Below are 24,269 nucleotides of genomic sequence, written 5' to 3' on the forward strand. Positions count from 1 at the left end.
TATGTGGGGTGGGTAATTTTTCCAGATGGACAGAGATGCCGCTGTCGAACTGGTGCACAATACCCCACCAGTTATTCCATTTCATATGTTATTGTATTTTTTTTAATGTTGGGGTGTGCCCTTCTCCTCTAAATGTGTGTATACATTTATACATATATATGTGTTTCTTATTCTGTGTACATAACGGTAATTATACCTTGTTCAAAAAAACCCAATAAAAACATTTATTAAAAAAAAGATATGTCAAGCAGTCTGGCGCACTGACCTCTACCTCGCAGAGGTAGAAGACAGGGCCCTCAACAGTGTGCGGTCCATTTCCCGCACCACTACCCTCGCCCCCTCCACTCCCTCCCAGAACAAAGATAGAGTCCCCCTCGTTCTCACATTTCATCCCACCAGCTTCCATATGCAAAGCATAATCCTCCGCCATTTTCGACAACTCCAGCGTGATGCCACCAACAAACACATCTTCCCTTCACTCCCTGTCAGCATTCCGCAGAGACCGTTCCCTCCGAAACAATCTAGTCCACTCCTCCACCATACCCAGTACCTCTCCAATCACCCATGGCAACTTCCCATGCAATCGCAGGTGTAACACCTGCCCCTTTACCTCTTCCATGCTTAACATTCCAGGCCCGTAACATTCATTCCAGTTGCATCTCTTCCAATTTGGTCTACTGCATTCGCTGCTCCCAATGTGGTCTCCTCTATATCGGAGAGACCAAACAGAGTGATCGCTTTGCTGAGCACCTTCGATCTGTGCGCATTCAGGATCCTGACCTTCCTGTTGCTTGCCATTTTAACAAAAGACCCTGCTCCCATGCCCACATGTTTGTTCGTGGCCTGCTGCAATGTTCCAGTGAAGCACAACACAAACTGGAGGAACAACATCTCATCTTCCAGTTAGGCATGCCTGAACATCGAATTCAACAACTTCAGATGATCAGCCCCACCTCGACCCATTTGTTTTCATTTCATTTTAACTGTCTTTTACCATTTGTTTCTTTCTTAAGATATTTAATCCCCCCCCCAATCTTATGCACCTTTCTTCTCTTTGCTTCCCCCCACACCTACAGTTCATCCTCTGATGTTAGTTTCCTGGCTGTTTGACCTTTCACATCTTTTGTCCTCTCTGGGGACTGCCATTAATTCTTTCCCCTTGGTATCTGTAGCCATTAGCACCAGGTTTCTGTGGCTATGACTCATCTTTCCTTCTCACTCCACAGTATAAATATTTCCCACTTTCTCTGTCTGTTAGCTTTGACAGTCATCGGACTCGAAACATTAGCTCTTTTCTCTCCCGACAGATGCTGCCAAACCTGCTGAGATTTTCCAGCATTTTCCCTTTCGTTTCAGATTCCAGCATCTGCAGTAATTTGTTTTTATCCAATGTTCTGGTTCTAACCTTGCTTGTAACCTGCCGTCAGCTTTATAGATGAAGGTAACAACTGTGCATTGTGAATGGCAGCATAGATCTGTTCCACGATTTTATCTGTTGACAGGCAGGCAAAACAGATTTGTTCAGGTGGAACTCAGCATATAAAAAGGGCAACATCTTTAGGACATGGATACTTTTCATATGGCAGAATCCAGCTTCTTACTGATATATCTGTAACACCCACAGCACGATTTCAGCCCACGAACTCTTTCCTCACTTCTATTCAAGGGAAAAAAGGTATTTATGTACATTTTACTGTGTTCAGAAGACATTTTTAAAACACATTGTAAAAAAATCCATTCCCCCGTGCAAGAGTCACACCAATTTAAAAAAAAATCTTTATTGTTACAAGTAGGCATACATTAACACTGCAATGAAGTTACTGTGAAAAACCTCTAGTCGCCACATTCCACCACCTGTTTGGGTACACGGAGGGAGAATTCAGAATGTCCAATTCACCTAAAAGCGCATCTTTCGGGACTTGTGGGAGTAAACCGGAGCACCCGGAGGAAACCCACGCAGACACAGGGAGAATGTGCAGACTCCACACAGTGAGCCAAGCCGGGAATCGAACCTGGGACCCTGGAGCTGTGAAGCAACAGTGCTACTCACTTTGCTACCGTGCGGCCCTTTTAAAAACTTGTCCGTACTTTTCAGTGCTATAAAGCTCACCAGCAACACATTATAGGTTTGAAAACACACGTGGTCTTGACTGTGATAAATTCAGAGGGACACTCACTGCTTTGATCGCTGCTCTTCTCTGGACATTGCTGTTGTCTTTGTGCCTTGGCCCATTCACCATTTAACCTGAACTTGTTCTCGAAAGCGTACCCTTGATAAAATAGTGTATTTTTCTGTAGTTTATACCATTTTGTGCTAGCTGAATAATTTATTGGGACAGTCATGAAGCCATCATCCAAACTCCAGTGCAGTACTGAGAGCATGCTGTACTGCTAGAGGTCCCACCTGTCAGATGAAACATTAAACCGAGCCCAGTCTGCCTTCATGTTCTACAGTACTATTCTGAAGAAGGGCTTGGGAGTTCTCCTGGTCAATACTCATTCCTCAACCACCATTATTAAAAACACATTACCTGATCATCATCACATTGCTGTTTCTAGGAGTTTGCTGTACACCATCCTAAGCTAGTGAGTGGGCCACATGAGTATCCCTCCTTCATCTCAGTGGGCTGCAAGATTGATAACCGGCATCAGGGTTATACACTAACCATGATCCCATGATTAAAAGTACAATTAACACCTGCCAAATATATCATAATGAATTAAGAAAATTCTTAATCAAAAACATTAGTTCAAATGGTAAAAACAAAATAAATATTTATTACCTGGGGAGGCAATGACGTAGTGGTATTGTCACTGGACTCGTAATCCAGAGATCCAGGATAATGCTCTGGGGACATGGGTTCGTATCCCACCAGGGCAGATGGTGGAATTTTAATTTTAATCAAAAAAAAATCTGGAATTAAAAGTCTAATGATGACCATGAAACCATTACCGATTGTTGTAAAATCCCATCCCTAATGTCATTCAGGAACCGGTCATCCTTACCTAGTCTGGCCTACATGTGACTCCAGACCTATGGCAATGTGGTTGACTCTTAAATGCCCTCAAGAGGTGGGCAACAAATGCTGGTCTGGCCAGCGACGCTCACATCCCATGCACGAAACAATTTACACTTTTGACACAGAGGGTGTGCACGGTTCTCACAGTGAATATTGTGTGCAATCAGTATGCATTTCCCTTCACTTGCTTTGCCGGTAGGAAACAAAACGACATGGAACAAAATCAGTGGACTGTGGCCAATGGTCAACAAAATGTCTCGTAGACCGCACTCGGAACCAAGTTGGGCTATGTTTTTTTTAAATATAAATTTAGAGTACCCAATTTTTTTTTCCAATTAAGGGGCAATTTAGCATGGCCAATCCACCTAACCTGCACATCTTTGGGTTGTGGGGGCGAACCCCACACAGACATGGGGAGAATGTGCAAACTCCACACGAACAGTGACCCAGGGCTGGGATTCGAACCCAGATCCTCAGTGCCGCAGTCCCAGTGCTAACCACTGTGCTACATGCTGCCCTAGTTGGGCCACATTTGGCCCTCGCGCACAGGTTGCCCAGCACTGCTATACACAATTTGGTTGTCATGTTTCCTACCTTACAACAGTGGCTACACTCCAAAAGTACTTCACTGGCTGTAAAATGGTCAAGGACATTCTGACATAATGAAAGGCACAATATAAATGCAATTTTTTCTTCCTTTTGAAACTCACACCGAAAAAAATTGTAAATAATCAATTGCGTCCATACCTCTGTGTTTTAGGAAATGTAATTTATTATCTGCTAAATTGAGATAAGCTGCCTCACTGGAATTGGATCAAACCACAGTACACATGAGGCAAATGCCATCAGTAAACAGTTCTCTTAGAGCACCACTGATACAGATTTCCTTAGTGACATTTCCTTTGTATAGAATACCGGTGGACGTATCCCAGCAACATTTATCATGATCAGTCTTTTACAATGTCATTAGAGGTACACTAAAATAAATAACACTGATATATTCAGCATCTTATAGTTTTCTTCTTAAACTACATACATCTGAGCAACCAGAATGCATCAATAAAATAGAGCTTTGTAAGCAGGCCTTTCTTTGGCTGCATCGCAGTATTAAAACGGTGACTGAAATCAAGGCAGGCTGCTCCCTTGTAGTTTCTTCATTATAAGGCAATCTGTAGGTGCATTTGTAAAAAGACTTCCAACAAACACATGTGTCCCCCAAAGCTTGTGCTGGATAACTTTACAACAGCCCAGATCCTCAATGCGGAAACCAAGGTGCTGATAGCGCTCATCTGTTTCAAATAGTGCGTTATTTGTGTACGGTCCAAAATACTGCAAGAAATTGAAATTAAATATTACTACAATTCTTCAAATCAATTAATGATCACTTGTAGAAAAGACTGTACATTTAAACTTTTGAAAGCACAATGTAAATCTTGATTCAAACACAGAACTAATGGAGCAATGCAAGAGACTTCACCAAATTGGTCACTGAAATCACAAAAGCTCCTCATTTGATGTGGTCATACATCTTTGATGAAAAAGACTAGATATTGAGATGATTTGCAAAGTGTTATTTTAACCTACGAGGTAGGTAGCATGGTCTTTAAGGTGGTCGCCCCTGTACTTTGCAGTCGCCCCAGACCCAGTTTTTAAAAAAATAGTCGTTATTAGTATCACAAGTAGGCTTACATTAACACTGCAATGAAAGCCCCTAGTCGCCTCATTCTGGCGTCTGTTCGGGTACACCGAGGGAAAATTCAGAATGTCCAATTCACCTAACAAGCACATCTTTAGGGACTTGTGGAAGGAAACTGGAGCACCCGGAGGATACCCACGCAGACATAGGGAGAACGTAAGACTCCGCACAGTGACCCAAGCCAGGAATCAAACCCGGGTCCCTGGGGTAGTGAAACAACAGTGCTAACCATCGTGCTAGTGAGCCGCCATGGTTCCATGCTTAGCATGGCAACCAGTGTATTTTCAGTGGTTGTGCCGAAAGAGCTAGAACCTCGAGGAACAATGGCTTCTTGCAGGCAGAGAGGCTTCTTACAGGCAAAGAGGGCTTGTGATTCCATTAAGCCTGCATGAGGAATAATAATAATCTTTATTATTGTCACAAGTAGGTTTAACACTGCAATTAAGTTACTGTGAAAATCCCCTAGTCGCCACAGTCCGGTGCCTGTTCGGGTCCAATTCACCCAACAAGCACTCCCTTTGGGAGTTTGCGGGAGAAAACCGGGGCATGCAGAGGAGACCCACGCAGACATCGGGAGAACATGCAGACTCCGCACAGTGACCCATGCCGGTAATTGCAATGGGAAACCATCTCATATGTTCTTTTCCTCTGGACAATTTCACAGAAATCGAAACTGGGAAACTCCCATGAGCATGTGAACTGGCAAGTGTTAGGGATGGAGAAATGAGCAGAGGGCCTAACCTTGGGCAGATCATTACTACTTTTTGGCCTCCTGAAATCATGGGGCTGGATTCTCTGTTTTTGGGACTATGTCCCCATGCCATCGTGAAAAATGTGGACTTTCACGCCAGAAAAAATGGCGTGAAAAAGCCACATATTGCTAGCCCTGCAGGGGGCTGGCAGGGACCCGGCGTGGATCTAGCAGCTTTTGCTGCAGTTACGGGCCCCCGCACTTCCGGGTCAGAGGTCGCGCATGCGCACAGCGGTGGCCTCCAGTGGCCGCGCAATGCTCCATAGCGGACTCAGACCACGGAGTAGGACCCTAAAAATAGACTCGCCGAATGGCTGTGCGGCCGACCTGGACCACCCGCCAGAACATTGCCTGGCCGTTTATAAGGCCCCCCCCCCCCCCCCCCCCGCCCTCCGATCAGCCCGCCCCCGACCAGTGCGGCCGCGGACGGAGTCCGTATCCGCCACGCTAGTATCCCGACCGGCAGGACCATATTAGATCCACGCCGTCGGGACTTCAGCAGGTCGGGGGCGGAGAATGGCGGAGTGGGCCTCCAACAATGGCCTCAGGTAAGGGGACGTGGGCCCCGGAGAATCGGGGAAACGGCACCGGCCCGATTCCATCTGGGGAACTGGATTCTACGACCCGCTGCCGGGCACGATTTCGGCATAGGGGTTTGGAGAATCCAGCCCTTGATTTTTATTTATTTGTACATTTATTCTTCAGCCTACAAAAAAAATGGACACAATTGTGTGTTAATTTTAGAAACATGTCAGACCAAATTATAATTCTAGCGTTCCAATCCTGCCTCAGGATGAATATCAGGTTAGGAACCCGGAAGTGACTGTGACAGGACCCTCGAGCAAATTATTGATGTGGTGGCCAATTTATCCAGGAATCCCATCCTAGTAAAGATAGCAAGGGGTGGGGAAGGGGCACTGCAGTCAGGGAAAGTCAAAAACTGAGGGCAGCCGGTAGCACCACTGTGAAAGCTGGACGTTCTGCTGCAGGTACGAGAGGGGGGGCTCAAGTTGGAGATACCCTCCTGAAGAATGAAAGATGTTTCAAATATGCTTACAACTGCCAGATCATAACTGCAGAGGGGGAGCACCTCCACACGATGGCCTGGGATTCTATGCTGGGCTGCTTTGCAGGAAACACCTTTGTATCACTCGGCCTACTGCCAAGAAGCCGCCAACATGTTGCCTGCAGGCTTTAGTCAGATTGAGGGAAGCAGCCGCCATCTGGAAAATCCAGGGGGGGGGGGGGGGGGGGGGGGGGGAAGAGTATGAAGGATTCCCACAACTAGCATTTCAGACCTCAGGTTTAAATCTTTGGGTGGGCAATACAAGAAAAATTTAATTTTGCAATTCTGTCATAAGAATAAATTGAAACTGAATAAGTTTCCATAAGCAAGCTAGAAACTAGGTGGAAAAAAAACCCAAAGAAAATCTCTTACCCTAAAAGAAAGGCTTAATTTAAAAACTATGAAAAATACCTTCATTACAAAGAAAACTAATAACTATTAAATTTACATCTTCCAAACAGCCCTGGAGGGGAGAAATTAAACAATAATTGCTGGAGGATACCTACTGCGAGGCCTGAAGATGGATCAATAAAGTCAGCCCAGTAACCCTCTGACCGAAGTGCATAGCAGATTTCCTTGGCACCACCAATGAACTGCAAAATAAATAAAAATAACTTTTTAGTGTGAAACAAAATCACAACACAGGTGGGCAAAGCTCCTCACAGTCTCTCAGCTTAAAATAAACTTTCAGAGTACACGAGGGTTAACACCAGAAAAGCTCATTTCAATGTAATTAGAAACATAGAAAAAATAGGAGGTGGCCATTCTGCCCTTCAAGCCCGCTCCATCATTCATTATGATCATGGTTGATAATTGAACTCAATAGCCTAATCCCATTTTCCCCCATATCTCTTTGATCCCCTTTGCCCCGAGTGCTATAACTAACTGCTTTTTGAAACCATACAACGTTTTGGACTCAACTACTTTCTGTGTTAACAAATTCCACAGGCTCATCACTCTCTGGTTGAAGAAATTTCTCCTCATCTCTGTCCTCAATGGTCTACCCCATATCCTCAGACTGTGCCTCCTGGTTCTGGACACACCCACCATCGGGAACATCCTTCTTGCATCTACGCTGTCCGGTCCTGTTAGAATTTGATAGGTTTCTATGAGATACCCCCCTCATTCTTCTGAACTCCAGCGAATACAGTCCTAACCGATTCAATCTCGCACTGTACGTCAAACCTTCAACCCCAGAAATCAGTCTGGTAAACCTTCGCTGGAGACCAAAACTGCACATAATATTCCAGGTGTGGCCTCACCGAGACCTTGAAAATTGCAGCAATCATCCCTGCTCCTGTACTCAAATCCTCTCGCAATGAAGGCCAGCATACCATTGGCCTTCTTTACTGTCTGTTGCACCTGTATGCTTACCTTCAGTGACTGTTGTACGAGGACACCAGGTCTCGTTGCACGTTCCCCTCTCCTAATTTATGGCCATTTAGATAATAGTTTGCATTCTTGTTTTTGTTATCAAAGTGAATGAACTCGCAGTTATACAAATTATACTGCATCTGCCGTTCATTTGCCCATTCACTCAACTTGTCCAAATCAGACTGAAGGATCTCTGCATCCTCCTCACAGCTCACTCTCCCACCCAATTTGGTGTCATCTGCAAATTTGGAGATATGACACTTTGTTCCCTACCAAGAATCACTTGGTAGAAAATTTAGCAGTCACAAATGACAAATGCCTTTCAAACATTGGGCAGCATTGGCCGTCACACTAAGCACAATCCTACCTGAATTGCTGAGGTTTGTCACAGTGCACAATCCAACCATACTGATGAAGCTTTTAATACAAGAGTAAAGAATGGGACCAAACCGAAGAGTCTTTGTGATGAGCAACACAAACAACTATATTGGGCAACTATTCACTGCAGAACATCAAATGATTGTTAAAAATGTCTTTAGTCATTTGAAGTCTGACAAAATTGATAGACTGTCGACTGCTACTATTTAAGACGAAGCCCAGACATGGTGTTCAATGTTTACATTTCTGGCAGACTATTGTTTTGGTGCACTGGATCACCATTTAGATATCTTACTTTCCAGAGAAGCTGTGGTAGGGGTGAGGGCTGCAGCAGAAAGAATAAAGGGAACACATCAAAGGTGAATTCCCATGACAGTCTAACACTGCACTTAAACCTATGCAACTTGATCTTGTCCTGGACTAATCTTGGCTCTTATTATTTGCCTTATGGATAGGATGTGCATGCACTAGAGGTTGTTAACTAAGTGATTAGAACCAAAAAGAAAGATGCAAAATAATAAAGGATGGAGCATTGAGAAACTGTGCTTTTGATCATTTATTAGCCAGTAGGCTAAGAAATAATTGTGTTGACTAAAATTACAGCACTATGTTGGGATACAAGCCTGAAAGTATAAAACATAATTAAGACAATGGTTCCCCTCTCTTGGGTCGAGAGAGCTCTATGTAAAAGTTGTGCAGACCATCTGAGTCCAGGCACTATTGTACAAGAGATCATATCAAAAATCTGACAATTCAATGCTTTCTGTCGCTAAATTGACAAGCTAAGGGAAATTCTCAGGCAGAATAAAGTGCTTTATTCTGCAGCTTGCCTGACTTATACATATTCTGCGAGCGCTCAGTGTTAACTATTCCACTGCATCTTTCATGCACATGAAGTCAAATATAGATTTTGAGGGAAAGGGGAAGGCACAAAGCAGAATTGAAAATGATGAGTCTATTGTGGATCTCATCAATATATTGAAAGTGGCTCAGTTCTAAAGCAATATATTATTTCAAAAAACACAAAAGATTAGATTGGAACATGTCTTGGTTGGCAGTTGTTATTTTCTATGTTACAATATACCTTAAATATGTGTTTGTATGTTAACAGCTTTTTCCCATTTAGATAAAAGCAGGAAAGACTAGGGGCATGTTTTAATGGAAATGAAACAGAGTCCAATTTTGGGCAGGTTTAGCAGGCTGTTTCCTGACACTGCAGCACCGAGAGGGTCCCCTTTTTTAAATGGGACTCCGCTACATTTTTGGGCCTCACTGAGGCCACAATTAGGCTCATCGCCTGCACCAATAAGCTCAGCTCGCCAGTGCAGGAAGAGATCGGGCCGTCATTTTTAAATGACTCCCCGATCTTTGGACCCCCCAGTAACCCAGTCAAGTAGTAAAATGTAGGGAGGAGGGGAGACAAGTGAGCCCCAGGAGGGCAAAAGAAACGCATCGAGGACACCCCAAAAGCCTCCTTGAAAAAGTGCAACATCCCCACTGTCACCTTGGAATCCCTGGCCTAAAACCCCCAAAGTAGAGGAAACTTGGGTGGAGCTGAACATCTTGAGTTTCATCGCCGAGAGCAAACGTGAAGCCAAGCATCGACAGCGAAAGGAGCACATGGCAACACAGGCACCCCACCCATCCGCACCTCCAAGCACCATCTGCCCACCTCTGACAAAGATCGCACATTGGGCTCCTCAGTCAGCTGAGAATTCATTTTAGTGTGGAAGCACTCATCCTAGTCTCCATGGGATTGTCCATGAAGAAGGATTTAAAAATGGTAGCAAGGAAGCAGAGGAGGGAAAGGGGCATTAAATAGGATGGAAAGGTTTTCCTAAAAAATAAACTAAATAATAAATAAAATAATTGTTAAAAAGCCAGGACTTTGTATTGAAATGTATTCTTGTAAGTTTGTACTCATCCTGCTCTACTATAGTAGGAATTCCAGAGACTGTAGGCACTTTTGTATTGATGGCATGTTCAGAATGTCAACAGTTGTTCCATTACAAGTGGCACTCCATTATAAGATCAATACCTTGCCTCTTACAGCACCCAACTTTATGTATGTTCAGCGGATATCAGCTGTGCAAAACGACACCAACATTCTTCTGTTGGGCCACAAGAGACTTATTAAAGATTAATTTACTGGATTTGGGCGTCGCTGGTTAGGCCAGCATTTATTACCCATCTCTAGTTGCCCTTCAGAAGGTGGTGCCTTCTTGAACCGCTGCAGTCCTTCAGGTGCAGATACACCCACCGTGCTATTAAGGAAGGAGTTCCAGGATTTTGTCCCAGCGACAGCGAAGGAACGGCGATATATTTCCAAGTCGGGATGGTGGGTGATTTGGAGGGGAACCTTCAGGTGGTGGGGTTCCCAGGTATCTGCTGCTCTTGTCCTTCTAGATGATAGTGGTGGTGGGTTTGGAAGGTGCTATCTAAGGAACCTTTGTGAGTTACTGGAGTGCATCTTGTAGATGGTACACACGGCTGCCACTGTCTGTCAGTGGTGGAGGGTTTGAATGTTTGTGGAAGAGATAGCAATCAAGCGGGCTGCTTTGTCCTGGATGGTGTCGAGCTTTTTGTGTGTTGTTGGAGTTGCACTCATCTGGGCAAGTGGAGAGTATTCCATTTCACTCCTGACTTATGCCTTGTAGATGGTGGACAGGCTTTTGGGGGTGGGTCAGGAGAAGAGTGACCCACCATAGAACTGGTAGCACAGAGACTCAGTGAAAATGGGAGCGTGGGGGGTCGGCGATGCCCTGCACACTGCTCTCCACACCACTGAGTGCCTTTTTCACAAATTATGTTGAATAGCACTTACCACACGGCTCCGTGTCACATTTGTAGAAAGGTGTTGTGACACTGGGAAATAATGCAGAGTGTCTTTCCTATTGTTTAAGTCATGCTTGTGACACTGTGGTAGTAGACTTCATGCAGCAAACAAAAGGAACCATGCAATGTAGCAGCAATGCTTGTTCTTTTGTGGTTCAAATGTGGTCATTTAGAATTCATCTGTATTGAAAGTATTCATATATTTATTTTTTTAAAAGTAAGCACCCAATAGAACCTATTTCATGATCACCAACCAATAAAGTACTTGAAATGTCTGATGGAAACAAAAAGCTTTGCATTTTCTTCAGATTTTTCCGGTTGTCATTCCTTCCTCGCTTGCCTTAACCTTCATGTGCTTCCTTCGTTGGTCTTTACAACGGCTGCTCTGAACATTAAATCTGAGCCACTGTAAATGCAATTCATGTTTTTTTATAGCAAGTGTCCAAAATTAATGGGCGGTATTCTTCGCTCCTGATAAAAATCAGGATGGCCGTCGTGAAATCGGTTGAGCTTCACGACGGCCTCGGGGCCCGCTCCCCGCACCTAATTCACCCCCCACCCGGGGGGCTAGGAGCGGGCCCCCGTTGTTCCCGGCCGCGACCGTGTCGCGCCGGAAATGACGTGGAAACGGCGCTTTTTGATGTCATCCGCGCATGCACAAGTTGCCGGTTCCAACCCGCGCTTTCGCAGATGACATCAGCGCACAGACGGCACGAACCCGCGCATGCGCGGTGCCGTCTTTCTCCACCGCCGCCCGGCAAGACGTGGTGGCTTGATCTTGCCGGGCGGCGGAGGGGAAAGAGTGCGTCCGTTTTGGACGCTGGCCCGACGATCGGTGGGCACCAATCGGGGGCTGTCCCCTCCCGAGCACAGTCGCAGTGCTCCCGTCCAAATCTGGCCCCTAGATGCCCCAAACGGGTATATGGCGCCCGTTTCACGAATGCAGCGACCAGGTGTGGTTGCTGCCATGGTGAAACGGGCGTGAAGGGCCGGCCGCTCGGCCCATCGGGCCCGGAGAATCGCCGTTGGCGAGCTGTGATTTGTCCGAGCCGGGGGGGGGAAAGAGAGGAGAATCGCTGGGGGCGCCAGGGGTCGTAAAAAATGTTGGGAGGCCCTCCCACGATTCTCCCACGCCACGTGGAGCGAAGAATTCCCAAACCACTGGCTTTTTATTGTGTTCCAAAGTCAATCTTTTCAACTATTCCACTTTAATGGTCTGTAATTTGTCGGGTATTCCACAATTATGACCCCAATGGTGTAATTTTCCAGAATGTATGCTCCCACAGCTGGGATGATGGGGCGGTTCAAGTCTTGGAATTCTCCATGGTGACCAACAACATTGGATACGCTAATGACTCAAAATGTAGCATTTTTAATATTTTCTCCCTTGCCTGCAGCATTAAAACTCAGAAGCAATAAAACTTGGCTGAACAATTAGTTCTTCAGACACCTCCTCACCATCCAACAGTGATCACGCTGCAAAAGATAATTCATTGGGGTGGGTGTGAAGGTGTTTTGGGACATCCAGTCGGTATGACTAATTCAAGCTCTTACTTTCTCCAAGAACGAAATAACAAATGTTTCTTTCTTCATCTCAGCACACTGAAATGAGCTTTGGAGTTCTACAGTTCAGCCAATGGTGAATTTTCAAAAAGGAAATCTTATATTTAATTCTTTGATTGTTGCTAGTTGGTAAAGCACAGCTATTATTTGGAGTGCTGGCATGATATCTGGGTGGTTCAATTTCTTTGGCTTTAGATTCAGATCACTGTCTTGTTATGCTCTTGGCGTAGCATAAGCGGCTTCCTTGATGTGCACTTGACAAAGGAAGGTTCAGACGTGAAGATAACTTCAACACGTTTATTAAACTATTTACAATTCTCTTACTTAGGTTTGCCTCTACTGTTGATCCTTATACAGCTACTCAGACTGATAAACCAGTCTGCTACAATCCACGTGGTGGGTGTGATATTGAATCAACCCTGTGTCTGTGCTCACTGAGTGTCTCCACTGGAAAGAGGAAGATCATGTGTGCTGTGTCCTTTATATATGGCTTGGTGTAATGCCCCCCTGTGGGAGTGTCACCTCTGTGTGTATCGTGAATGCCCATTGGTCGTGTCCTATCTAACTGACCTATTGGTTGAGTGCCTGTGTGTCATGTCTCTGGTGCTCCCTCTAGTGTCTAGCTAGACTACATGTATTTACATTAACCCCTTGTGTATTTACAGAGATGCATATCACCACAATCACGTTCATGTGACTTGGCCAAGAAGTCAGAAAGTAGCTTGTTCCCAGTCTACTGTCATAAGAACATAAGAAATGGGAGTGGGCATAGATAATGCAGCCCTACGAGCCTGCTCCACCATTCAAGCTGATCTTTCATTTTGGCTACGACTTGCCATGATAGCCTCATATCCCTTGATGCCCTGTCAATCCGGTCTTGAATGTGCTTAATGACTGAGCCAAGGAGACAACTCTAATGGTCCTCAGCAGTTTTGAGAGAAGAGGTTCCTCCCCATCTCTGTCCTAAAAATGTCGTTAACGTTGTGCCACAACTGCAAGCAGAAAGGTAGCAACAGCACTTCAGAAAAAACATGCCCTCAACATTTGCAGGCCATTCGACTGGAGAAAGGGTCTAATCTCAATGATCATCAATTGCTCTAACAAAGAAAAGCTGAATAGCAACCTGCTGCATTGGTAATTTCAGATGCAAGTCTGGATTTCCGTTGATAGCAATGACTATCAAAGTCATTACTATGTTTATAGTTTTACCTCAACTGAACAACTGAATTTTCACCCATGTCAAAAATCCAAAATAAATGTGTTTAAATATAATAAACATGGGTGTTTGCCTAAAAAAGACTGGAGTTAATTTTAACAAAATGTCCAACTTGGGCTTTTTGATTATTGAGATTGTCAATTCTGAAGCACTTCCTTGTGTGTGGCTACTTATTCTAACAGCAAATTGTCTCAAAACAATTAAAAAGAAATTATTTACAGCTTCATTAACTGCTACTCATTTTTTTTTTGAACAATGGAAGAGACTAACGACGCATTTTAGTCAGAGAAACCACTACAATGACAAGATTCTTGGCCACTGTTACTTAACATCAACTCTTCAATAATTAATAATGGCAAGGAAACAGCATTGAAAATGCTTGGGTAAACATTTAAGTGAGGAAATTTCACACACTTGTAACAAAATATAGAAATGGCAGCTAAAACATCAGCCATTTTCTTTTTGCTGATTATTAGGTAAAGGTACAGGTCATACAGGTTAACTAGTCTGCTCTTCATTGTAATATTTCATTTACTGTCGGGAATTATGTCTACCAGTTGATAATTCCAATTAGATCCAGGTCTGCACGTTCTCCCCATTTCTGGGTGAGTTTCCTCCGCGTGCTCCGGTTTCCTCCCACAGTTCAAAGACGTGCAGGTTAGGTAGATTGGCCAGGCTAAATTGCACTTAGTGTCCAAAAAAGGTGAGGAGAGGTTATTGGGTTACGGGGATAGGGTGAAAGTGAGATACTGTACTGCTGAAGCAAGGCTGCCATCTACTGGCTGCAACAGGAAAACATGGCTTGGCAGAATATCACCCCATTCTGAAACAAAAGCAAAAATACTACTGGTGCTGGCAAGCTGAAATGAAAGCAGAAAATTCTGGAAACACTCACGTCAGACAGCATCTGGAACAGAATTAATGTTAAAGGTCGACGACCTTTCCACAGAACTGTCCGAGGGGATACTTTTCTCGATAGACTCGGTCAGTTAGACGACCCAGCAGCACTTTTTTAAGTGCCAGTGTTTTGTCTCTTCCTGCCTACCTGTGAGTAAAGAGGTTTCCGGATGATTACTGCATTAGTTGACCATATGGTTGGCTACCGGCAATCTTTAAAGTCGATTTCAAATTGAAATGCGAGAAAGCTGTGTGAAGTTAAATGCTGGTGACTGAAAGCTATCACCTGGTGGCCCAAAACCTCAGTATATTGAAATGTGACCTGCTGGCCTACTTTCCATCACCAGAACAGGTTTGAGCTGAATTTTAGAGACCCTATTGCTCCTGGATATTTTTCTTCTGTTTATTTTTTTACTGAAGAGCGTACAAGATTGTGAGGGTGGATGCGAGCTGGGGTTTCTGGGTTACGGGGTGGGGGAGAGAGAGTTTAGTCACAATGGTCTGGCCATGGTGATGCGGGGTAGACCTGATGGATCAGCTGGTCCCGCCCAGGAATTTTGTGCATTTGCATGTGAGGTGCTCCTTAAAAAATATCTCCGACAGTATTCATCAAAATTCACAGCAATATTAGTTTATTTAAAGTTCATTAAAATATGAGCACTCAAACGCCATAGTACCTCCTGCAGCACACTGTTATCAGCAAAAGCAACTGGATGCCAACCTTGCTGTTAATAAGCAATTTACTAATAAACCTACTGAACACAGGCTTACCACTATTGGGGGTGGGTGGGGGGGCGGCCCGTTGTTGACCGGCGACGGGGGTTGGTCATCGGCGGTGCCGGAGCATCCAGCTGGAAAATCCCCTCCCATGGCATTTGGCTTATTTGCACATGAATCTGACTGTAGACGTGCTGTATCAGTGGTGAGCAAAGCTGACAAATGCTAGACTGACCCAATCGGATCTTACCAACCAATCTGTGTTAAAGTTACTCTATCTCCAACATTTTTCGATGTGGTTCAGGTGAAAGACTGTCAGAGGAGCCTGTGTACATATCTAAATTCTCAACATAGGAAATAGGAGCATGGCCATTCAAGATCATGGCTGATCTATTTGTGTTTGGAGTTCCACATTCCCACTACCGATAATCTTTGATTTCCTTCTCTACCTCTGCCTTAAAAATGTTCAGTGACTCGCTTCCACCGCCTTCTGAGGCAGAAAGTTTCAAAGTCATACACCCTCAGAGAAAAATAATTCTTCTCATCTGTCCTAGAAGGGTGATGCCTTATTTTAAAACAGTGGCCCTTAGTACCGGACTTACTGCCAAGAAAATAACCTTTATAGTCACAAGTAGGCTTACATTAACACTGTAATAAAGTTACTGTGAAAAGCCCCTAGTCATCACAATCCGGTACCTGTTCGGGTACACAGAGGGAGAATTCAGAATGCCCAAATTACCCAACAGCACGTCTTTCGTGACTTGTGGGAGGAGACTGGAGCACCCGGCGGAAACCCACACAGACACGGGGAGAACGTGCAGACTCCACACAGACAGTGACCCAAGCCAGGAATCGAACCTGGGCCCCTGGCGCTGTGAAGCAACAGTGCTACCCACTGTGCCGTCCATGCTCACAGAGGAAATATCCTTTTAACATCCATCTTGTCAATACCATTCAGGAACTTATATACTTCACTCAGTCACCCCTCACTCTTCTAAACTCCAGTGGAAATGCGCCCAGCCTATTTCATAAGACAACCAGCTCATTCTAGGTATCACAGCGAAGCTCCTCTGAATCACCTTCAACGCATTTACATCTTTCCTTAAATAAGGTGACCAAAACTGCGCACTGTTTTTGCAATGTGGCCTTGCATAACTGAAGCACAACATCCTTACTTTTATGTTCAATTCCACTCATAATAAAGGACAGCATTCTATTAGTGTTATGATTATGTGCTGTATCTGCATACTAACGTTTTGTGAATTGTGTACTAGAACATCTAGGTCCCTCTGTACTGGAGTTGTTCTCTATTTAAGTCATACTCTGCTTTTTTATTCTTCCTGTCAAAGTGAACAACTTCGCTATTTTTCCACATTACTTCATCTGCCAGATTTTTGCTGACTTACTCAACCTTGCTATAACTGTTTGCAAACTTCTTATGCCTTCTTCACAACATACTTTCCTATCTATCCTCGTGTTGTCTGAACTGTAGGTATTATCAACACATTGCTAGGATTTCTTTCAAAGCAATAACACGCATGCTAAGAGTAGGTTACAAAGCAGTTGAAAGTCTGCTTGGCCCAAAATTAGCCTCTGAATTAGAAACACTTAAACAGAGGCACCAAAATCCCTTTAATGTAGCCAGGATCATCACTGGAGCATAGAACCCCAACAGATCATAATGTTCTGATACACCAAGAACCAGATAGAACAAAAGCAAGACTGGAGAACAAGGGATAAAACACACTTTTGTCTGCATACTGCTGAGTTGTTGCTGCTTTCTACCTGCCAAAGTTAGAATGCAGTTTACCAGGGCAGTATTAAATATAAATTTTCCAACCTGACATAAATTCATGCTAAACGTCATGGGTTCAAAGTGTAAACACCATTGACCGCCACTTTAAAGCGGTTTATTCAGGCAGCCACATCCAACAATTCCTTGGTTCTCATCAATGTAATAAATTATGACGGAGCAGGGTAAGTGAAGCTCACAAGTGGGAAAAGGCAAGAGAAATCAAGTAGCACTGATTAGGTGATGTCAAATTAGGGTTTTAAGCTCCAGAGCTGGATTGCAGGAAGGCTAAAAGAGTTTTTGATCATAGCTGCAAAGTCATTTTCCCTCTTGACGTGTATTTCATACTTTCCTGTAGATTCACATTCATACAAATATTACTTACTTTCTCTAGTAGCTGTTCTCGTTCCTCCTCTACTGCTTCATTCCATATAGTCATATCATTAATACTCCTTTGGGTTACAGTAAGAACAGTGAATCCAGCAACTGGAGCGTCAGGAAACATAGACTGAAAATCTGAGGAACAACATAAAGGCCGAATCAAACTTCAGGCTCCAATCACACAACATTGTTAGCGTCCTCACTGTAATCACATCAGATAATGAGCTTTTATTGAGCCTGTGATGACACTGCATTGGTTGGCTGAATGTCCTGATCCACTAGTGGCAAGAGAAATTAACTTCCTGCTTCCATAGCCATTACATTAAAAACATTGCAATTGCTGCATTTTCTAGATCATTGAACAAGCTTTAAGATACTGCAAAAACAGTTAAGTTGCATGATTGGAAGAATTTAATAGTTGAATTAATAGGAAAGCATATAGCCTGAACCTAGTCTTAAATTTTACTTCTTCATTAAGGAAGATAAAATAGTAAGACACAAGATGGAGAAAGAGACGAGGTGCAGACAAATTGTGTTGACAAAGGTATCTTCTATCAGGGATTGATACTTAAGCAAGCACAGGGCTCTAATCAATGTTCACCTCTCTTCCAAAACTTGGGAGGGTACATTGGAACAGTGTGATGCTAATCCAGACACGTGCTACTGCTATGTAAGGATAATGTAAATATAAGGATCTGTTTACAACTATTGTAAAACTTAAATCACATTTAAAGAAAAAAAAAATGTACAAGAGACCTTTTCGTAGAAGTTCTGGGCAGGTTTGTATTGCACATTCCACCTTTGCATTCTCAAAGTAATTCTCTGCAGTAGTGACTTCCTGTGGTTGAGATTCAGCTTCATTTCCCTAAAATAAATGGGAGAAACAAAGCATTATTCTGCTGGAAAAATATTGATGACAAGATCAATATGATGGGTCTAATTTTCGTTCTGCTCCAAGACCACAAACTGAACAGCAGTTACACAACTTTCTTACAACAACGTGACAATTTGGCCAGACTTTTCCAGCCAATGGACGTTTGAATGGCTCTCTGCATCAGGCACGAGGCAAACCACTGCAACAGGGCTGGAAAATTCCAGCCTGTGATAAAAAATATTTATCTAGCTAGGCAATGAGAGTCACGAGGGAAACTGAACTCTCAATAAAAACCACGCACACACAGCAACAGTTAATTATTGTCGCACAAACTAGTTTTATTCTTCGTAGGTTTGGAAAGTAAACAATTTTACCCTCCCCTACAATAAATGTGAAGACATCCATCTACAGCAACATTATGAGAGACATGAAGTTGCACGAGTCATCACAATGGGTGGGATCTTGTGGAGGCATCAGGGGTCTTTGCCACTGGCTCAACAAACAGCGAGGGCCCTGTGCCACCTCCTTTCAGGAAGGCCTGCTGCACTCTAACAACCCAGTGAAGGAACAGTGATATGCTTCCAAGCCAGGATGGCTCAGAAGGTGGTCATGTTCTCATGCATCTGCTGCCCTTGTCCTTCTCGATGGTAGAGGTCACAGGTTTGTAAGATGCTGTCGAAGGAGTCCTGGTGAGTTGCTGCAGTGCAACAGATACTGATGCATACTGTGCATCATTGGGGCAGGGGTCAATGTTGAGAGTGGTAGATGGGGTGCCAATCAATTGGGTTACTATGTTCTGGATGGTGTCGAGCATCTTGAGTGTTGTTGGAGCTGCACTCATCCAGGCAAGTGGAGTACATTCCATCACACTCCTGATTTGTCGATTGTGGACTGGCTTTGCGAAGTCATGAGGGGAATATTCTTTGCAGAATTCCCAGCCTCTGACCAGCTCTTGTAGCCACATCATTCATATGGCTGGTCCAGGTCAACTTCTGGTCAATGGTAACCTTCAGGATGTTGATTGTGGGGGATTCAGCGATGGGAATGCCAACGATTATCGAGGGAAGATATTTAGATTATCTCTTGTTGATATGGCCAGACACGTCTGTGATGCAAATGCCACTTGCTCCTTACCAGCCCAAGTCTAAATGTTGTCCAAGAACACAAGAGTGTAAGAAATGGGAGCAAGAGTAAACCATATGGCTAGTGGAGCCTGTTCCCCCATCAATACAATCATGACTGATCTTGGACTTCAGTTCCCCAAGCCCCTTGGGAGACCAAAACTCTATGTTCCAGCCTTGAATATATTCAAAGATGGAACATCCACAACCCTCTGGAACAGAGAACTCCAAAGATCCACTACCCTATGAGTAATTTCTCTGCACCTTAGTTCTAACTGATCAGCCCTTTATCCGGAGTCTGTTCCCGTGGGTTTTCAAATCCCTGGCCAGCATAAACAATCTATCAAGCCCCTTCAGAATCTTCTACTTTTCAGTGAGATTGCCTCATTCTTCTAATCTGCAGAGAAAATGGAACCAATTTACTTAGCTTCTCATAGGACAACTTCTTCGCCTCAAGGAATTCAGTGAACCTTCGCTGTACTTCCTCTAATGCAAGTATTTCCTTTTTAAATTTTGGAGACCAACATTGTGCACAGTAATCCAAACGTGGTCTCAATAAACCCCTGTACAATTATAGCAAAACTTTTTATTTGTGCACTCCAGTCCCCTTGCAATAAATGCTAGTACGCAATTTGCCATCCTGATTGCTTGCTATATCTGTGTGTTGACCTTTAGGTTCCTTGTTCGAGAACACCCAATTCTCTTTGAACATCCACACTTACAATTTTGTCACCATTTTAAAAAAGTATTCAGTTCTTCTATTATTTCAACCAAAGTGAATAACTTTAAACTTCCTACATTATGACAGATAGATAGAACATACATACATTGCAGAAGGAGGCCATTCGGCCCATCGAGTCTGCACCGACCCCACTTAAGCCCTCACTTCCACCCTATCCCCGTAACCCAATAACCTCTCCTAACCTTTTTTGACCCTGGGTCACACTGGTGTCCAGAAACTCCACATTCCTCAATTGAAGAACTCTTTTAAACCTCCGATTTTGCTGCAAGTCTTGGTGCATAAGGACATGGACTTCTTCACTATCCCAGGAGTTGCGAGTGGCACCAAGCATTGTGTAATCATCAGCGAACATTCTGACTTCTTATCTTATGATGGACGGAAGGAGAGGAAGATGGTTGAGCTAGGACACTACCTGGAGGAATATTTGCTACGATATCCTGGGACTGAGGTGAATGACCTCCAACGAGCACAACCATCTTCCTTTGTGCCAGGCACGACTCCAACCAGAGGAGAGTTTTTCCCTGATTCCCATTGACCTCAGTTTTGTTAGGGCACCTCGATGCCACACTTGGTGCTGTCTTGGTGTCAAGGGCAGTCACTCTCACCTCACCCAAGTTCATCTCTTTTGTTTATGTTTGGAACAAGGCTGTAACGAGGTCAGGAGTGAAATGGCGAAATGCAAACTGAGCATCAGTGAGCAGAGTTATTGTTGAGTAAGTGCCATGTAATAATACTGTTGACGAAAGAGGACAACACTTTCCATCACCTTGCTGATGATCGAGAGTTGACCGAAGGGTGGTTTTTGTGGAAACATAATTTCACAAAACTTAGAAATATTTCATGCAAGTCATGTATCTAGTTTTGTTAATATTGAACCAGCTAAACTTTTATATCATATTTATATTATGTTACATTACAATGCCTTCAATCTTTTGCTGTTATTGGCCATAATGGCATAATGTGAACACTCTTGCACCCGATCCAAGATAGAACGTACAGTGCAGGAGGCCATTCGGCCATCGAGTCTGCACCCATTTAAGCCCTCACTTCCACCCTATCCGCATAACCCAACAACCCCTCCTAACCTTTTTGGACACTAAGGGCAATTTATCATGGCCACTCCACCTAACCTGCACGTCTTTGGACTGCTGGAGGAAACAGGAGCACCCGGAGGAAACCCACGCAGACATAGGGAGAATGTGCAGACTCCGCACAGACAGTGACCCAGCAGGGAATTGAAACTGGGACTCTGACGCTGTGAAGCCACAGTGCTAGCCACGTGTGCTACTGTGCTACCTATGATGTGAGATTCCGATCGATCAGCAATATTTGACAGATGGCAGCAAAATGATAGCAGAGCCCAAAACAAATGAGATGAGATCTCGGATCAAAAACACATCTCACAAAATGTTGCTCACCAGTTCCAGAAACAGAATGGAACAGGTTAATATTGCATGATATAACCTGTGCTTTCAATCACACATTCCATTGAGAATTAGTACAAAATGTAAAATATGAACAGCAAGAAAAATTGACATTATTAATCATAGGAGGTTGAAAAATTGATAAGAGAAGCCAATAATGTAATGATCGAAAATGGCGCTGTCTTGCCTGAAATTCGTTGACAAATTGTGCAAGAATGAACTCGTGCTTCTCACTGGTTAATGGCTCAGTCAGCACATCTGGAAGTGTTCTGTGCATTGAGATTCTCTTCCGATTAGCAATACCATTAATATGCGACTCAAACCCTATGTTACCCGGCAGCTGAAACCGCTGGTCCTGAGGTCCAAAAGGCCCCATCTTTTCATCAGGCCATATAGTCTGTAAACCTGGCAATATAAGCACAATGTTTAATTTAAACTTGGCACAATCATGAAATGAAATGAAAATTGCTTATCGTCACAAATAGGCTTCAAATGAAGTTACTGTGAAAAGCCCCTAGTCGCCACATTCCGGCACCTGTTCGGGGAGGCTGGTACAGGAATTGAACCGTGCTGCTGGCCTGCCTTGGTCTGCTTTAAAAACCAGCGATTTAGCTCAGTGTGCTAAACCAGCCCCAGATATTCAACATATTCAACCTATAACCGAAAGTGGGAGAGTAGAAAGCAAACAAAAGGATGACAACACTCATTGTGAAAAAACGTACAGGGAACTATTTTTCAAAATATGTGAATGCTCATTTGCAGACCTATTTTCTTTGTTGGTACTACATTTTTAAAGTTAATCAAAATTAAAGTAAGTTGAAAGGAGAGTGCATGTGGTACAAATAGTGTCGCTGCAGTATCTGCTGCAATTCAGCAAGTTTCACTGGACAACAACATGTACCTGCAATCAGCTCAGGCAAAATATAAAGTATTGCCTTGGATTAATCTGGAATGCTACATGTTGTTCTGGTCACATGGTCATTGGAAGACTATTAATTGCCCTTGAAACAGCATTTGATGAAGTTCAATTTATTAACTTGAATTTAAGTTGATGAGGAACAGTAATACGTTCAGCAGCTTTCTTTAGTAAAAATAAGACAACAAAATTACATAATTGAAGATTATAATGGGAATTTTTATGTGGAGCGAATTGTTCACTGTGATGAACGATTTCAAACAAAAGGGAACAAATTAAAAATCGGGAGGTTCGGAGGAAGAAGGGAGCCCAGGGAAAACTTTTGACACCTGAAGGAAATAGAATAACAAAGTAATTACCAGTAAAGTCCACTGAAGAATTTCTTCATACAAAGGGTGGTAGAATTCACTGAAGACAGTTTAAATCAGCTCAATAGATACCTGGGTACTCTTCTAGAGGGGGAAGGATTTATGGCTTATGATGAAGGGGGCAGTTGCTGATTTCCGATAAAAAGCACCAACGAATTTTCCGATCTGACATATGTTATCTATTCTTCCAAGTATTCTAAAAATATGGATCATTCTTTGTTCACCATTTTCATCTTCAATAAGTTCAGTTTGTGTGTCCTCATATCTTAGAACAGAAGGACGCAAAAGCATAATGTGTAGGTACAGCTTGCTCAGCAATATTGGTGCTTCCTCTTAGAAAATGCTGATTGAAGTTCCAGCGGTGGCCATAGTGTAAGATTTACACATTTGGCAGCTCCCGTTAGAGGTGCTGGAGAAGTTGATGGGGTATGGGCCTTTGACCGACCCCAGGAGGTCAACCGAGCGTACAGTGCGCTGATGAGGAAGCCACAGGTGAACGAGCCGCCAAGGGATATGGTGATGCGTCTCCACCGATTCCTGGATCAGGAGAAGATATTGAGACTGTGAGGCAGACGAGAAGGTGGGGAAGGGAACGAGCTTCGGGTGTACCAGGACCTGGCGAAGAGGAGAGCCAGGTTCAATTTGGTGAAGGCTGCCCTCTATAAAAAACGGGTGACGTTTGGGATGCTGTACCCGGCCCCCCCTCTGGTTGACTTTTAACAGCCGAGAACATTATTTCAGCACATCAGAGGAGGCGATGAAATCTTTAAGAGACAATGGACTGGCAGGAGAAGGAGGACATTGAACTGTGATGGAGGTATGATGAGTTGTTTGTCTTTCCGTTCTTTTCCGTTTGTTGGATGTTTGAGAACTTTTCTCCCTTGAGGTGATTCTGTGGGGTTCTGTGGTGGGACGCAGTAGGAACGCCTAGGGTGAGTGCACCTTTTTTCTTGTTTTATTGTTGTTTGTTACATGGAGGTATGGGAGGGGGGGGGGGGGGGGGGGGGGGGGGGGGGGGGGGGGGGGAGGGGGGGGAACCAGTGGGGGTTAGGAGGCTCAGTAGCCTCGGGCGTGGGCTGCCAGGCTAGCTGGGCGGGTTAGCTAACGAGAGCACAGTGGGGGTGGCCAGGTGGTTAGT

The 24,269-nt window shown here is 44.0% G+C and overlaps 1 protein-coding gene across 2 annotated transcripts in view; it reads right to left on the reverse strand.

Moving 5' to 3' along the window:
• Positions 1-3,772: 3,772 nt before the first annotated feature.
• Positions 3,773-24,269, reverse strand: part of mmadhcb (metabolism of cobalamin associated Db) — a 51,631-nt gene continuing 31,134 nt past the window's right edge. Inside the window, exons 4-8 of one of the 2 annotated variants that reach the window (XM_038789996.1) lie at positions 22,035-22,252; positions 18,443-18,551; positions 17,691-17,821; positions 7,036-7,126; positions 3,773-4,349 (exon numbers count right to left, since the gene is read on the reverse strand). In XM_038789996.1, the coding sequence (XP_038645924.1) occupies positions 4,327-4,349; positions 7,036-7,126; positions 17,691-17,821; positions 18,443-18,551; positions 22,035-22,252 (572 nt within the window). In that variant the 3' untranslated portion in view covers positions 3,773-4,326. The remainder of the gene's footprint in view (positions 4,350-7,035; positions 7,127-17,690; positions 17,822-18,442; positions 18,552-22,034; positions 22,253-24,269) is intronic. The other variant, XM_038789995.1, reaches the window with a different exon arrangement.

The sequence above is a fragment of the Scyliorhinus canicula genome, chromosome 2, assembly GCF_902713615.1.
Source record: "Scyliorhinus canicula chromosome 2, sScyCan1.1, whole genome shotgun sequence".
In the NCBI taxonomy this organism is placed as follows: domain Eukaryota; kingdom Metazoa; phylum Chordata; class Chondrichthyes; order Carcharhiniformes; family Scyliorhinidae; genus Scyliorhinus; species Scyliorhinus canicula.